The 15,742-nt window shown below is 39.7% G+C and overlaps 1 protein-coding gene across 4 annotated transcripts; it reads right to left on the minus strand.

Annotated features, from left to right (window-relative positions):
* Positions 1-366: 366 nt before the first annotated feature.
* DEFB108F lies at positions 367-15,717 on the minus strand. 4 transcript variants are annotated; one of them, XR_896547.2, is made up of 3 exons: positions 15,537-15,717; positions 15,256-15,389; positions 367-665 (listed from the first exon to the last, which is right to left on the minus strand). XR_896547.2 is itself a non-coding variant. In XM_023538178.1 (2 exons), the coding sequence occupies exons 1-2, from the start codon at positions 5,324-5,326 to the stop codon at positions 502-504; spliced, it is 252 nt and encodes an 83-aa protein (XP_023393946.1). In that variant the 5' UTR covers positions 5,327-5,723; the 3' UTR covers positions 367-501. The 4 variants fall into 4 exon arrangements, 1 of the variants encoding a protein (XP_023393946.1); XR_002783422.1 differs by having other exon boundaries at positions 15,496-15,717; XR_002783423.1 differs by lacking the exon at positions 367-665 and adding an exon at positions 13,274-14,416.
* Between the last annotated feature and the right edge of the window lie 25 nt (positions 15,718-15,742).

The raw sequence follows: 15,742 nt of genomic DNA on the forward strand, positions 1-15,742 counted from the left end.
CCCAGCACACTGCCTTTGAAAAGAATATAGAAGAAATTGTCTTTCATCCAGGTGTTACTCTGAATGATGCAGATTGCTGGTGAAGTCTGACTGATATGAGGAAATCTGCTTGTTCGGGTTTCCTGCGTGCTGCCTTTGGCAGGAAGGGAGCCCCCACAAGGCTGCATGGAATGAAGTGGTGCATTTTCCCAGTGGGAAAGGGCAGTAGTCTCCCAGGACGAAGAGTGGAAGATGGCTGTGCCAGGCATAAACGAGAGGTATGATAAAAGTGCCCCCGCTCAACCAGGAGCTCACTCAGACCAGACAGAAAGATGGCGACCAAATGGCAATAGAGTGAAACTATAGCATATGAATTTGCAAAATAGGTTTTGTGTTTGCTAGTTTTGCTTTATTATTTATTGAGTGCTCAATGAGAATCACTGTGAGAGAAAAAACAGAGTGATGAGAGAGCAGGAGAGAGCAAGAGAATAAAATATCCAAACAAAACACTTTGAAAAGATTTCAATCCTTCTTGGGTGTAGTAAGATCGATTTGTGGGTGATTCCCCATGGGCAGGCAGCACGGTCGTCCATTTAAACATCTCCCGGCCTGGATTTCTGTTTCGATACAAAATTCTTGGCAGAAGCCATTTGGACGCTCACATACCTCCTTGAATCTGCCCCTGGCTGCACAGAGAAGAGGGTTATTGTAATTACTTATTAGTCTCTGAATTTTTATTGAATTTTTATTGAATTACACGGAGAGGGGAGAATGTCTGGAAACAATCTTGGATGGGTTTTTGTTTTTGTTGTTATTTGATTTCTTAAGCCAACGCTTAAAAATCTGCTTTCACACAAAAGTTGGATTTTTGGCATTCTTGAAAAATCTGGCAATATTGGGTGCATCGAAGTAACAAAAGGCCAGACCTGGGTAGCCTTGTCCCTTTAGAAGTTCTAGGGCAAACACACTCTAGCTTATCCCAGTTCTTCTTACTCCTTATTATCTCCTAATACTGATAGCACAGATCATTTTTATTTAATATCAGTCTTGTATTGCTGATTTTCCTAGAGCAGAAGAAAAACTTTTTAGAGAAATCTCAATCTCCCTCTTTCGTCTCTTTCTCTCTCTCTATCCCTCTCTCCTTGTGTCTTTCAAAGGTAGAACTGAAATACAGATCTAAAAGATAATATACTTCATGGAAATTGTTAGAGAGGATATTTTTCTGGGAGAAAGGAACACTATTCCTATGTATTTAATATACAGATAGTGTGTGTCCATGAGAGTATTTCTTCCATCCTGATGCTGCACTCACTCCTTATCTCTCTGGTACTAGTCTTGAGGTTGTAACCCTGCTCCAGAAACCATTGCATACATTAAAAGTTCTTCTTGAGAACTAAACAAATATACTGTTAAAAACGTTGAGTAGAATTTGACTTATATCCTAATATATTGCTGTGCTGGGGGTAGGCCACACACACTGAGATTCTGTTTCAAAAGTGGTTTAATAGAATTAGAGTAGTCTCCATATGTAACAAACTGTTCCTTTTCCATGACAGCTTCTTAAGCTCTTTGATAACAGTAAGAGAGGTATAGAAACCAGCACATCTAGATTTTTTATTTTGGAACACAAAAACCGTTTCTTGAATAGTTTCAAATCAATATAGGGCATTTATATATATTCAATAAACGCCCTTTGAATTGACCTGAAAATCAAATGTATTAAATTTAATTTAATTCATCAAGTTCACAAAGCAATTAGCTAAAGGATATGAAAATTAAATATGCAACATGATGTTTTTACCTAAATTGTGAATTGGGAAATAATTAAAGGGTATTTTTTTAAAAATAAATTATCATTCTAAGTGTTGAGCACTATGTAGAAATCACCTGGAACCTTGAGTTTTTTATTCCCTGGGCTGTACATCTCTTCCTTTTATCTGTAACAAGCTCAACTACTGTATCTACAGGCCCCAACTACCTTGAGCTAAAACTGGCCTATTTCCACTGGAAGGGTCATCTGAGATTCATATTTTAGAGGATGAACCACTGGCATGTCCTGTGGTATGTGATAAATCACTCTTGGACATTCCTTTATTGTGGTACTTATTGTATTCTACTGTGATGTTGTTTCTCCATCTGACTTCACTTCTGGATGATGAATTCTTTGAGGGCAGAAATCACATCTTATTCTTCTCTGAACATGTATCCCAGAACCTGGCTCAACTCTTGGCATATAGTAGATATTCAGTAAATAATTGTGGAATAATTGGTTAAAATAGAGCTATTTTTCATCCTGTAAGTGTAACATGTTGGTCTGGAATTTATTGTTACTTTCATTATACACGTCATGTAGTTATGTGCATAATTCTGTTGTAGTTGACTACTGAGCATTTCCTTTTCAAATCCCAAAGGAGCTTTGTAAATATATAACACACTGTTACTCGTGTGTAAGAATCCAAGTCATGTTAAGGGTATTTTTCTTACTTTATTGTTTTTATTAGTTCTCTCTGGTACATCTCGTATTTTGCATACTATGGGTACCCTGTCATGCCTACCTATTTGCTTTTGAAACAATTATAGTTACTATGGGCATAGTAGATGATCTTGTCCAATTAGTTATTTTACAGATTAGGAAATAAGACAGGGAAAAAAAGCAACTTGCCCAAAATCATATAGTGATTTAGTAAGGGAGTGAAGAAGGCCAAAGCTAAAGTTTGTGTCCTCAGCCCCATTTCTTTTGCCCCACCGGCCTCATCTTACCTCCTCTCCTTTCTAATCTTGGTGCATTCCATTGTGGCTGTAAGTAATGCTTTTGCCTCTGCTCTTCTAACTATTACACTGCTTTCTTTTTATTTGGGTTGAGTGGCAATGAAGACAAACAGACAAAAAATTAATTAGTTTTCAAAATTTGAAAGTTTTGAAAGCTGGTTAAAAGTATTCATTTCTTAGAGATACGGATGTCGGACACATATTTTAAGTTACTTTCTTCCATATAACTCATATGTTTCTCAAGGATGATTACTTAGTAAATACTAATCAGATGGGCTCTGAAGTCACCAGCTTTGTGTGCTCCTGAGTTACTATAATCAGATATGGCCTCACCTTTAAGCAGTCATCAGAGAGTCATTCAAAGGAAATAGCCTAATGGAACCCTAGGGTGGGTTGTATAGTGAAAGTCAGGACTGAAGACAAAGACTTGACTGACAGTTAGCTCACTCTTTAACCTTGCTGGAGGGATTTCACTTTTCAGGGCCTTGATTTTTTCATTTATAAAATAAGAAAAATAGACTTAATCATCAATACCTCTTTGAATCTTGTCAATGAATGATTTTACGATATCTGTAGCTATTGAATCTTTCCTGCTAAATGTAACGAGGGTAACTATCCTTTTGTTAAAAAACATTTTTGCATTTGTTTAAAAAATACTTATTCTTCCTTTTTCAAAAAAGAGAAAGCACATTCAAGTTAATTCATAATGTGTTCAATGAGTTTCTAACATATCATTTCTTCACAGTGGGATGGGATAGCTTAACTCCAGCCCTGGGGCAGTAGTTCTAGATCAACCAGCCATTCATCTCCAAACCCTTATAGAGGGTGGGGTAGTAGATATACCTCACACATATACAAAGTCATACATGCATGCACATGTACACACAGAGAGACTATTACTAAGAAAAGAGGCAGATGAAAACCTTGGATAGATAGTCTCAAACACTCTTGGTACTAAATTGATGTCATGATTTTTCTTCCAAAGCCAGCTCCTACAATCAGGTCCCTCTAAGCCTTAGTGCCTTAAGCTCTTAAACCTTATGTTGTTTTTGGCTTTTGCTTTTCCTTTGGTCATGATTTATTTCTCTCATGGTTCTCATTTCATCCTATACTAATACTCTATTTGGTGGTGGGGTGGTGGGGCTTACTGACTCCTCTCTGGACTATATAGCAATGAAGGTGACTGGCCTATGTCTTCGTGGAAGTCAAGGGCCATATCATCTTTTCTTTCTTTGTATGCCTGCTTCCTAATAAGGGCACACAGTGATGCATAACAGATATCCAATAAATAAAACTGTTCTCCCCTCTACTGTCTCTCCCCACTTCAATTTCTCCCCTCTACTTCTTCCAGATTAGTTCTCCTAAAACAAAGTTGGAATTTCTCTCACAAGCTGCATCTTCCTGACTCCAACTCTCCAAACCTGAAGTACTGTCTACCCATTAGCAGTAAATAGTCCTTTAAAACACAGATAGGACAGTTTGATTTTACCAGGAATAGGCATTCCTCCTATTTTATTTTTGGTTGAAAATTGTGGGAGGTGCCTTTTTTCAACATAAAGCATAGCAATCAACAGTTTCTTAAAACATAAGAGGATCACCCATATTTACATATCTATGACTACTTTACTCCTTCCCAACACTTGAGGCCCTGATTTCTCAGGAAAAGATAAGAAGATATTCCACTTGATATAGAGCAATAAGTTGCTTATTCCTCTTATTGGATCTACACTTCCAAGAGTTCTAGGAAATTTCTATTTTGGGTGTCTGGTCACTTTCTTGGGTAAAAGCAAGGAGATACATGCACAGATACCTGTTTGTACGAGGTATCTTACACCTGTGATCCATGTGTGCATGCTGAATGCAGGAAGATACACTCTCTTACAGTATCATCTATGATTCCTGTGTTTAAGTCCTACTGTAGATGATTAGATGTTGAAAAGGAAGAGGAAAAATCAGGGGTTGAGATGAAGCATCAAGGGGCAGAGTCAAGACTGGGGGGCCAACAGAATTGAGGTACAATGGGTTGGAGATTTCTTAGATTTAATGTAAACATTTCCAAGAGAACCCTCCTTACCAATTGCTTCTGCCTGAGCCCCTCTAGCTTTAGCATAACTCTTATGCCAGTATCCTAGGATAATTACCTTTTGCTGAAAGTAAGTAGAAGAGTTTTGGAGACCAAGATTTAGTAGGATAATGTGCCTTTTTTTTTTTTTTATCTACATCTAGAAACTGCTAGTAAACTTGCTCAATTAAATTAATTTTTAGAGATGAAACAAAAAGGGTTTCAAGACCATTTCATTTAGTCTGAGATAGCTATGGAGAACTGAGATAGGTGGCTACAGGGCTGTCAGCCAACGGGTCTTCCAGATTTGCTATGAGACCTCTTCTTATGGCATTGGTGATGGGATTTAGGTCTGAGTACTGGATCCCCATAAGGTCTCAGGCACTCTACTCTTACCAAGGTTTTCATAAAGTTTTTGTTGTTGTTACCTGGTATAACTTGGTTCATAAAGAAGAGAATGGTAAAGAGGAGGACAGCAATCCTCATGGTTGAAGAAAGGAGAAAGCTTGGCTTCATTTCCAAGACGCAGAGAAAACTTCCGTCTGCGGCTCTCTAGCACCAGCGGAATGTCTTTGTCTGGGTAATAAGTGCCCTTCTGTACCTCATTAGGGATGTTCGTGGACAGAGGAGGTCTATGTATACACAGTGGCCTTCCTAAGGAGACTGCAAATCTTTGTTTTGTTGGACACTCAGTTCATTAGGAGGACGTGGGCACACAGTTTTGACCACAAAACCTTGTTAAATGGGAACATAAGCTACAAACACTTTGGCAACAGATTAAAGTCTATGAACAAAGAACTATCTATATTAAGTTACAATGAGTCAGACTATGTTGAGAAACCAGCCAGTTTAATGACTAAACGTTTTGTTAGTTAATACTTACCAGGCTTTACTAGCTTTGCTAATAATTAATCATCCCCTCACTCCTGGTCTGAACGCCCACAATGCTCTACTCATGGTATGGTGCTTACCATATGGTTGGTAGTCTGCTAAACATACATTTACCTTCCCCATCAATGTGTGAGCTTCTTACTTGCTAGGACCTTGCTTTGCTCCTTAGAACTAAGGAGCAAGTTGAATTGTGTTGTCCTATATTTTCAAATCCTTCTCATCGACTATAAAAATGCAGGGCAGTGAAATGCCACTAAACTTGGAGGTCTGGATTTAAGTTCTAAATCTCTAAACCTGCTACTAACCAGAGACATGGACGCAAACAGGAGACTATTTTCCTTGAACCTCAGTAGCATCTATGTAGATCTAAACCTGTTGAAGGTAGATTGGGGGCTCTCACTCATTATTGTGCATAAAACCAACTGGGAAAGTTGCTTAAAAATGTAGGCACTAAGATCTACTCCAGGAAATATTAGTTTGGTGAAGTGCAGTGGAGACTAGAAATCTGCATTTTAAATGAGTTTCCTAGGTAGTTATTTCAAAATTTATTCTAGAGTACTCATTGGAAAACATCAACCTAGATCATCGCTAAGCTTCTTTCTAGCTCTAACATTAGAGTATTCTAAGTTCTCTGTCTTAGAATAGATCTCATGTTTGGCTTTTATGGGTGATAACAACATTGTGTGTATGTGTGTGTGTGTGTGTACATGCACACACACATTCACATACATGCATATTCACAGCACAGAGGTGTGAAGCACACACCATAATCCATGCAAAATTAGGTCCTAGTTTTATAAAGAATACTCAAGAATTGGCCTGTGATAACTAAATTGACAGAACGATCTATGTGGAAGAAAGCAATTGTAGCAATAGAGGCTAGATGAGGCTCCAAACTGTGTATAGAGAAGGGAGGGTGTGGCAGAGAAAGATGGCTATAGTCAGTTCTCCTCCCAACACCCTTAGCAGCTAACTTCCTACTGGAAGTGACTCAGCACTTCTCCCCCTTTGTAACCATGTGCCCAGTACACATGCATGGGCTCCCATTACCTGGCAGTGTGTCACTATTGTTTAACCTGTGTATAAAAGGCACCACTGCCATGCTAGGTGGGCTATGCCCTTGCTGGAATAGAGCTATGTCACAGCTGCCTACAGCTCCCTGCATTTTCTTTCAACTGCCTTACCTCGGAACCCAGAATCTGCAGCAATACAGAGGGAAAATGTTTGAGACTACGAATTACAGGGGCATAACAACATGTATAAAGTGGGCATTTATGAGTAATCCAATATATTTCATCTGAGTGCCTAAGTATTCAGTAACAATATTTATTAAGCTCTGGACTAGTAAGCGAAGTTCAACTAGTAGCTAGCCTCCAAAATAGCTCTTAATGATCTTCTATCCTAGTACTCATACGCTAGTGCAGTTCCCTTCTGTACGGAAGGGGGCTGACCTGTGTAACCAATGGGATATTGCAGAAATGATGGAGTATAAGTTCTGAGACTAGGTCATAAGAGATGTTACAGCTTCAATCCTGTGTTATTGGAATCCTCACTCTGGGTGAAACCAGCATACATTTCACGAAGATACCCAAGCAAGACTATAGAAATGTCCAACTAAGGCCTCTTGTTAACAGCCACATGAGTGAGCCATCTCGAAAGATCTTTCAGACCAAGTCAAGCCAGGGCTGGTAGGCCCCAGTCTCCTTGCCTTCCAGTACAGCATCAGCATTTCTGTGTCACCCACAGAAACAGAGAACATTTCCAGAGGTCAGGTGGGCTTTGTAAGCTATCCCTACACATCTATTTCAGAAAACATCAAGTCCTGGGGTCCAAAAGATAGAAAATTATGCAAAGAATCAGGTGAGCGAGAACCTCTCTCCAGCCTTTTCAGGAAGGCAAGAGTCCTTCCTGGGCCCTTGAGCTGAACTAGAAACTGACAAGTTTCTTTAAATGTTCAAGTCCCTTCCTGAGGCAGAGACCAGCTAAGGCCAGCAGGGGAGATTTGGGGAGAGCATCTCTGTTCAGGCACAACCTCTGCAAACACTTGGAAGTATCCTTGAGGGCCCAGCAACCACTTGTCTCAGCCTGCGGGTCAAAGTGAGGGCATCTCAGCCCTGCCAGAGCCACCACAAAACTTTTTAAGTCATCTCTGGGGCCCAGGAACCACTTCTGATGGCTTAGATGGCTGTGAATAACATCTGGGACCCTCCTGAGACTCAGGTAACTTTTCTAAATCACCTGGGGAGGGAGGGCAGAACCACTGGTTTCTACTTGTAATGGCAGGAGAGGGTGTCTCAGGCCCTCCAGAGCTTCCTCAAATTTTTCTAGTCAGTTTTAAGTTTTACACCCCGGGAGCTGCCATTATTGACATAGGAGGCACACAGAAGGCATCTTGTGATGCCTGAGGTGCTGGAAATGGTTTAAGTCTTTTTGAGCTTTCAGGGAAGGCTTTATTTAGCTGTACTAAAGGCACAGGGAGGGTGGTAGCCCACCTGAGCAAAAGCAGAATTCTGTCTTCCAAGGACAGTGAACTCCTGCTGCTGGCCTATGTTGCCCCCTGCTGGCCAGGGAGCACATAAGATCGTACCTTCCAACAAACAGGCAGAGATATGGAACCTAGGTGCCCTGAACCCGAGGGGCTTGGGTAGATCAGGTGGCAGAAGAGCAGTCAGGTGATGAGGGCTGAGGTAGTACTGGGGCTTAAAGTTCCTTGAAGACAGTGCTTCTCCCTGCAGCGTGAGGTGGATATGGCTCTGGAGTTCTGTCTTCCTTGCAGAGAACACTGCCCAACCAGCTACCTGGCTGAATTACTGAAAGCTGCTGAGTGTCCTGTGGCAGTCAAGACCAGAGTCTTTCAACCTCTGTCCAATACTCCTCTCCTCTAGCAATTTATGCTCAGATCCCAGCACTCACTATGCTTTCTTGAGAACTATCTTTTCCCTCCTGTTGCTCACATTTGCAATTATGAAATATGTTTCATAATACAATCCTATGACTCTGACTCCAAACTAACCCCATATCAATGCCTAGTTATTCACTTAGGGAAATCTGTACTATAATCTCTGTCTCCTTAGTTTAATATTTATTAAAATTACTAGTATTTATATCATTTTGTGCATCTTCACAATAGTCTTGGTTGTTATTCATCATTAATTTTTATTACCATTTTTATCTTGGATTATTTTTGTGGTGATTAAACACATTGAATAGAGGCAGTTTGATATACTGAATATGATGACAGACATGAATATATACACAGCTGTTCCCATGTTTCCCTTTACTGCCTGGGGTCCTTATATTTCCAGAGACTCTGGAAAAATGTAGCAGTACCTTGGAGGAGTCAGAAACCACCTTTGCTGGCCTATAAGCTCCAGTGAGGGTATCATTGGCCCATCGGAGTTACCACAAAATTTTCTAAGTCAACTTGGAGGCACAGGATCTGCTCCTGAAGGCACAGACAAGTCATGAATGACATTCAAGGTATCCCTGGGACCCCTCTGTAAGCAGGGAATGGCTTTTGATGTCAGGAAGTCCAGAGGGAGGATGCCCTTGGTCTGCCTGAGCCTCTCAAACTTTGCAAGTCCCCTTGAGGTTCCAGCAACCTCTTGTTCTGGCCTTGGTGACCCATGGTGGGAGTCTTTGGACTGCCAGAGCCATCTCGAGTTTTTCTAATTCTCCTCAGGGTGGTAAGAACTGCCCTTACTCTTTTGGGAAAGTTGGGCAGGGTGTCTACATAAGTATGTGCCCCCTTAGAATTTTCCACATCAGCTCAGAGCCCAGAAACTGTCATTGTTAATACTTGAGGCACGAGTGTGTCCAAGGCCCACCTGAGCCTCTGGAAATATTCTAAGTACCTTCAGGTGTCCAATGCTGGCACTGGAAGACATGGAGATGGTGACCTTCCAGCCTGAGCAAGTCTTGAATGTTCTGTGTTGGTCAGAAGTCCATGACCCACTCCTGCTGGCCTGTGTTGCCCCCTGCTGGTCAGGGAACAACTGTTGATGATATCTATCTATAGTCCCCTGCTGAGTTATCCAGAAGCAATACGTCTGGACCTCCAGGGTTTCGGGAGAAATAGCTGGCAGAAGGCCATCGAGGCAGTGAAGGCTGAGGTAATGCTGGGGCTTAATATAGGTATAGTCGGGGCTTCTGTGCACTCCTTGGTGTGGATCTGGAGTCTTGCACTCCTTGTATGGAGCCCAAGGTAGTGGGGCGACTTCTGAATCTGGTGGGTGTGGAGTGATGGGAAGGCTCAGGACCAAAGTCCGTCTCTGCCCTTTAGGACACCCCTCCAGGGTTTGTGCAAGAGTTGCCAAATTCACCCATGTCCTCCTCCTTCCTTGTTTTCTATTCCTCTCTGTTGCTACTTTCTGCCTTATTTTATTTTTTCTTTGTGTAGAACTCAGACTCTGATTCCAAATCATCCCAGGAGACCAGATAGTGGTACTTTGTCATTCATAAGGAAGTCTGTACTCTATTACCTTAGGTTTATTTTTATTATCATTAATAGTGGTGGTAATTTTATCATTAAGATGATCATCATTTTTGTTATTATATATTATTATTATTATTAGAATTTTTATTAGTATTTATCAATATTTTATTAGTATATTATCAATAATTATTAATATTATGGATTATTTTTGTGGTCAGTTTTTACACATTGAGGGCTTCCTGTAGGACTTAGAAAAATCTGTGGTTGCCTAGGCAGGCAGGTTGACATTTTTGTGCCTTCCAGTGCAGTAGTAGAATTTCTTGAGCCAATGAGGGGACTTAGAATATTTTCAGAGAGTCAGGCATTCCCAGGCTGCTACCCTTGCACCTCGGTTTTCAATTATATTGGCTCCCTGGCTCTGAGCTGAAGTAGAAAATACTGAGGATGTTAGGGCAGGTGGTGATGCTTCAACCAGGTTTTTTAGAAAGCTGAGAGCAATATTGGCCCCTGAGTACACTTAGAAAAAAAATTTCATGGCCCTGTAGGGCCAAGGACAATCTCCTTGTGTCTTCCAGGACAACACAAGGGTTTGTTGTGCTCAAGGGGACTAGTGAATTTTTCTAGAGGCTTAGGTAGGCTAAGGGCACCCTGTAATGGTCTCCCCTGACAGCAAAGGCAGATACATTCCTCCAGAGGGGCCTTGGAATGATAAACTAGACTTATCTTACAAGAGGGAACCAAGTAATACAGCTGGAATCAGAGAGCATAATTATGTGTGCAGTTCTTTTGGGAAAACCTCTGGAACAGTTTCCAGTAAATTGGATACTGTTTGTAAAGAGGGAAACTCTATTCAATGTTGTGTAACAACAAACAAAAAAGAAAATCCATAATAATAAATGTAATACTAAAGATACAATAAATTACAATAACAATAGAGATGATGATCATAGTGCCATTAACACTAACACTACTACTAATGATAAAAGTAAACAAGATACCAATGTCAGGACTAGGTGTAGTTTAGAGTCAGAGTCCTAGATCTGTATGAAGAAAATAGTACCATAAGGAAAATCAACCAACAGGATGTAAAAGAAAACCAATTATGAGAAGGATATTGGTGGACAGAGAAGTAATGTGCAAACCCTGGGACAACACACTTAAGGAGCTGTAATAGGAGGACCCTACATGAGAGCCAGGCCGCAGCATATACTCAACAAATTTCAGAAGTCTATTGACTGGCTGATGGGGCTGGTGTCATGCAAGGAAGGCAGAAGCCAGAGCTACAGCCACCACGAAGAAGCCAAGTGTACCATGTAGATTAAGCCCTCAGCATTATCTCAGCCCTCACCTCCTGACCTGTTTCAACCCTGATAGCCCAGGAGCACAGTGAATGATACTCTACAATACCGTTAGGTGGAAGTATGGGAACTGAGATACCCAGACCATTAGGGGTCTTGGAGGACAAGATGGCAGAAAAGCAGCCAATTGGTGGAGGCTGATGGAGTATTGGGGCCTTAGAGTTTCTAGTAGACAGGGCTTCTGAGTCAGAAGATGGAGGAGCCAGAGTGGCTTGAGAGACCCACCTTCTGGCTGAACTACTGGGAGCTATTGAGTGTCTTGTGGAAGGGCACAAGCCAGAGTTTTCTACCACTGTCCAGTTTTCCCCTCCTGGAAGGGTTCACACACAGGTCCCCATGGTAAACCATGCTCACCTGTGACTTGTTTTCCCTTTCTCTACTGCTGCTCGTGTTTGCCTTCATAGAACTCATTTTGGGGTGCAATTCTAGGACTGACTCTAAATTTCCTGTTGAGGACCTATATTTGTACATCGTTGTACACTTAGGAGAATCTGTATCCTAATTTCCATCTCCTTCAATTAATATTTTCATTATTAAAATTATACCTACTTATGTCATCATTATCATTATTGCTGTTATTTATTATTATTCTTATGACCAATTTTTGTATTTGTTATACAACATTTACTAGTTTCTCTGGACATGACTGAGGTGTGACTTAATGAAGATGTTTAGGAGGGTTCACCAAATACATAACACACAGCCAATCCTGGAAGTCCCCATACCACTTGGTGTCCTTTGGAAAGTCAAGTTCTCTGGAATATTAAAGCCCCTGGAGGACGGAACCCTCTCAGGCTTGCAGGGGAGTTTTGGGGGAGGGGATCCTGTCTCTTTTTAGCCTAGTAAAAATTTTAAGAGCATCCTTGTGGTCTTAGCAACCATAGTCACAGATTTCTGAATCATATCAAGGGGACTGGGACTATGTGAGGAAATGCCTGAAAACATGATGATCCATTAATCCCATTTCTTATTTCTGTTCATATTAACAAGGATATTTGCCCAGAAATACCCATGGCTACACTTCTATTGGAAGGGAAGTGTTGGAACTATACAAATGTCAACCAACAGGAGAAAGGATTAAAAAAGAAAACTCTAGTGCATAAATAAATAGTAAATCTCCATGAACTTGAATGAAAAAGAGCTACATGTGTTGATAGATTTTTCAGGAACAATTATTTGAGTCAAAAGGCAAGATGCAGAATGAAAACAGAAAGTGTATTGACAAATATACAAATGTTTTTACTTGTATAAAATATATACTTAAAATTTTACACATGTATTAATATTTTTAAATGCTAGGAATGGTAAATAATTAGTGAATATTATTCCAAGAGATAATTAGATCAAATGTGATTGGATCAAGTAGTAATTAGATTAGTGGGACTGAGTTAATCAGATGCCTCCAAAAGGTAGAATCCTACATGTAAGAATATCTTATAAATCATGATATTCCCAAATTGTTCATCAAAATACATTAGCCATCAAACTGCTTTCAAAATAACACTAACCATGTACATTTCCTAGAAGAGTGTATGAAAGAACTTGCTTCAAATAAATTAAGAAGACAATATCAAGAACTTTTATAGTTTTATAGTTTTCCAATTTTATGGAAAAAATATATCAAGGTAATACCAGATTTACTGGCAAAGAATAAAAACAATAAAGAAAAATACCCTTAATGTGACTTGGACTCTTACACATGAGTAACAATGTGTTATATATTTATAAAGCTCCTTTGGGATTTGAAAAGGAAATGCTCAGTAGTCAACTGCAACAAAATTACACACATAACTACATGACGTGTGTAATGAAAGTAACAATAAATTTCTAGACCAACATGTTACACTTACAGGATGAAAAATAGCTCTATTTTAACCAATTATTCCACAATCATTTACTGAATATCTACTACATGCCAAGAGTTGAGCCAGATTCTGGGATACATGTACAGAGAAGAATAAGATGTGATTTCTACCCTCAAAGAATTCATCATCCAGAAGTGAGGTCAGGTGGGAAAACAACATCACAGTAGAATACAATAAGTACCACAATAAAAAGATGTCCAAGAGTGATTTATCACATACCACAGGACATGTCAGTGGTTCATCCTCTAAAATATGAATCTCAGATGACTCTTCCAGTGGAAATAGACCAATTTTAGCCCAAGGTAATTGGGGCCTGTAGATACAGTAGTTGAGCTTGTTGCAGATAAAATTTTTTCAACGTTAACAAAATTCTCCCAGATATGATATATTCTACAGGTACTTTGATTTCTAAATATTGCTGATCTTGAAAAATTACTTTTATTACCCAAGTTTATTTACTGGAAAATAAAGAGGAGTTTGGTTGGACCTGCAGCTTATTAGAAATACAGAATCTCAGGCCCAACCAAGCTCCACTGCATCAATATATACATATGAAAAAATGTCCCTCAAGTGATTTGTACACATATTGAAGTGTGATAAGCACTGCGTTTAGACTGATTCTCTTTGGGTCGTATTGGAATCATATAATGAGATTTAAAAAATACAGATGTCTGGGTTCTTCTCCCAGAGATACAAGTTTAGTGGGTATTGCGAGAGTCCTGAGTGTTGGGATGTTAAACACTCTCTAGATAATTCTAATTCTCTAGTGAGGGAACTTCCAAACAGGATGCATCCCATGTGCACCCAAGAGGAATTACTTCAGTTGACTTTTAGCCTCCCCAAGCACACACCATGTAAAAATAACACAGAAAATTTGATGGGGAGGTGGATTGGAGGCTGGATAGTTTACACAGGCAGATCTATGTCACTTGACTTCTATGTAAAGACAGAGAGCGATGAAAAAACTAAACTGGGGAGGCGTTCTGATATCTGGATTCCCTGACTGCAAATCATGTGCAGTCCCGGCTCTTTAATCTGTGTCGTTTCCCCTACAGATCTGAGAGGAGTGAAGTGAGTTCAAGTTAATTGATCTCAATCCTAGAGACCCAGAGAAGCAGTGGCATGAAGCCCATAGTTTTTACTGTTCCCCTGCCTAAGAGAATGTTATCTTCCAGAATTTAAATTCATTTGAGTCCAAATATTTAACAGTTAAAAAAAAACTTAAAAGTTGGAGAAACTTATATTAGTCATGAGGAAACCAGAAGAGTTCTTCTTTGGACATAATCTTTGAGAAATTTCTGCAGCATGAATAGTTGGGATTTAGTCATGTCAAATTTCCTCTAGCATGAACTTCAGAATTTACAAAGGAAATTTTAACTCATATTTCGCATTAAAATTTATTAAAGGTGTAAATGAGACAACTGAAATTTGAAAATTCAGTTTTACTGTGCTTTTAAATATTCATGTGAGAAAATAGATATTCCAATCAAACGTATCTGGAAATAATGAAAAATCGACTTTTCAGTGGTTAGAAACATAATCTACATATCTCCTCAGGCGCACACTTTTTACAAGCCTCATTATCCATACTTGACATGAAATATCCAGAAACAGAAAACAGAACATAGGTTAAAATACCTCATTTTTCAAATAAAAATACAGGTCATTCTGAACATAAAGAAAAAGAAAAATGTTAAATTACAATATATCTGGAAAATAATGACATGCAAGTTGTAGGATGTCATTCGAATTTGTCTCAAAGGTATTTGAATGTATAAGTCTCAAGAAACGTGAAATAAATTAAATGTAAAGGAGAAATATTTACATACACGTACACACAAGCATTATTTTATTTATTTATTTTTTTTAAGCAATTACTCAGCCCTCCATCCTCACCCGTCAAGTTTCTGGAACTGAGCCTGCGGTTGAGTCTCTGCTTCCCAGAGATAGAGAATAGAAATGGAAACCACCTTTTGTGTTTGTCAGTGTGAAATTTCACGTTTCACAACGGCGAGTTCGGTGTCCACATTCTAATTCTCATTAGAAAACAAACAAACAAAGAAAAACAACAAAAAAACGGTTAAATTAGTGAAGCTGCGGACGTTCCTAATCCAATCACCGCCTACAGCGACTCACCCAGACAGGACATGCTCACAAAAAAGAGTTTTTGATTTAACCTGTTTTGAAGTTGTTGACCGGAAAACACCTCCGCATTCATATAAGTGGCTCCACACTCAAAACTTTGACTTTAAAGCAACATTGAACTTGAAATAGGGTGGGATCAGCGGGGCCCACTGGACCTGCAACACACCCCTGCAGACGCAAACTCGGAGACTCAAGTTCTGTGGCCAGCAGCACACACTCGGAAACGCCTGGGGACCAA

The sequence above is a fragment of the Pteropus vampyrus genome, unplaced genomic scaffold (assembly GCF_000151845.1).
Source record: "Pteropus vampyrus isolate Shadow unplaced genomic scaffold, Pvam_2.0 Scaffold8, whole genome shotgun sequence".
Classification (NCBI taxonomy): Eukaryota; Metazoa; Chordata; class Mammalia; order Chiroptera; family Pteropodidae; genus Pteropus; species Pteropus vampyrus.

What these genes read in the sequence shown, in the direction of transcription:
- DEFB108F (XM_023538178.1), bottom strand. Translation starts at nt 5,326, where the DNA reads ATGAAGCCAAGCTTTCTCCTTTCTTCAACCATGAGGATTGCTGTCCTC. An exon ending in TATGAACCAAGTTATACCAG is followed by an intron (nt 666 to 5,238) that starts GTAACAACAACA and finishes TTCTCTGTGCAG; the next exon opens with CCAGGGGCAGATTCAAGGAG.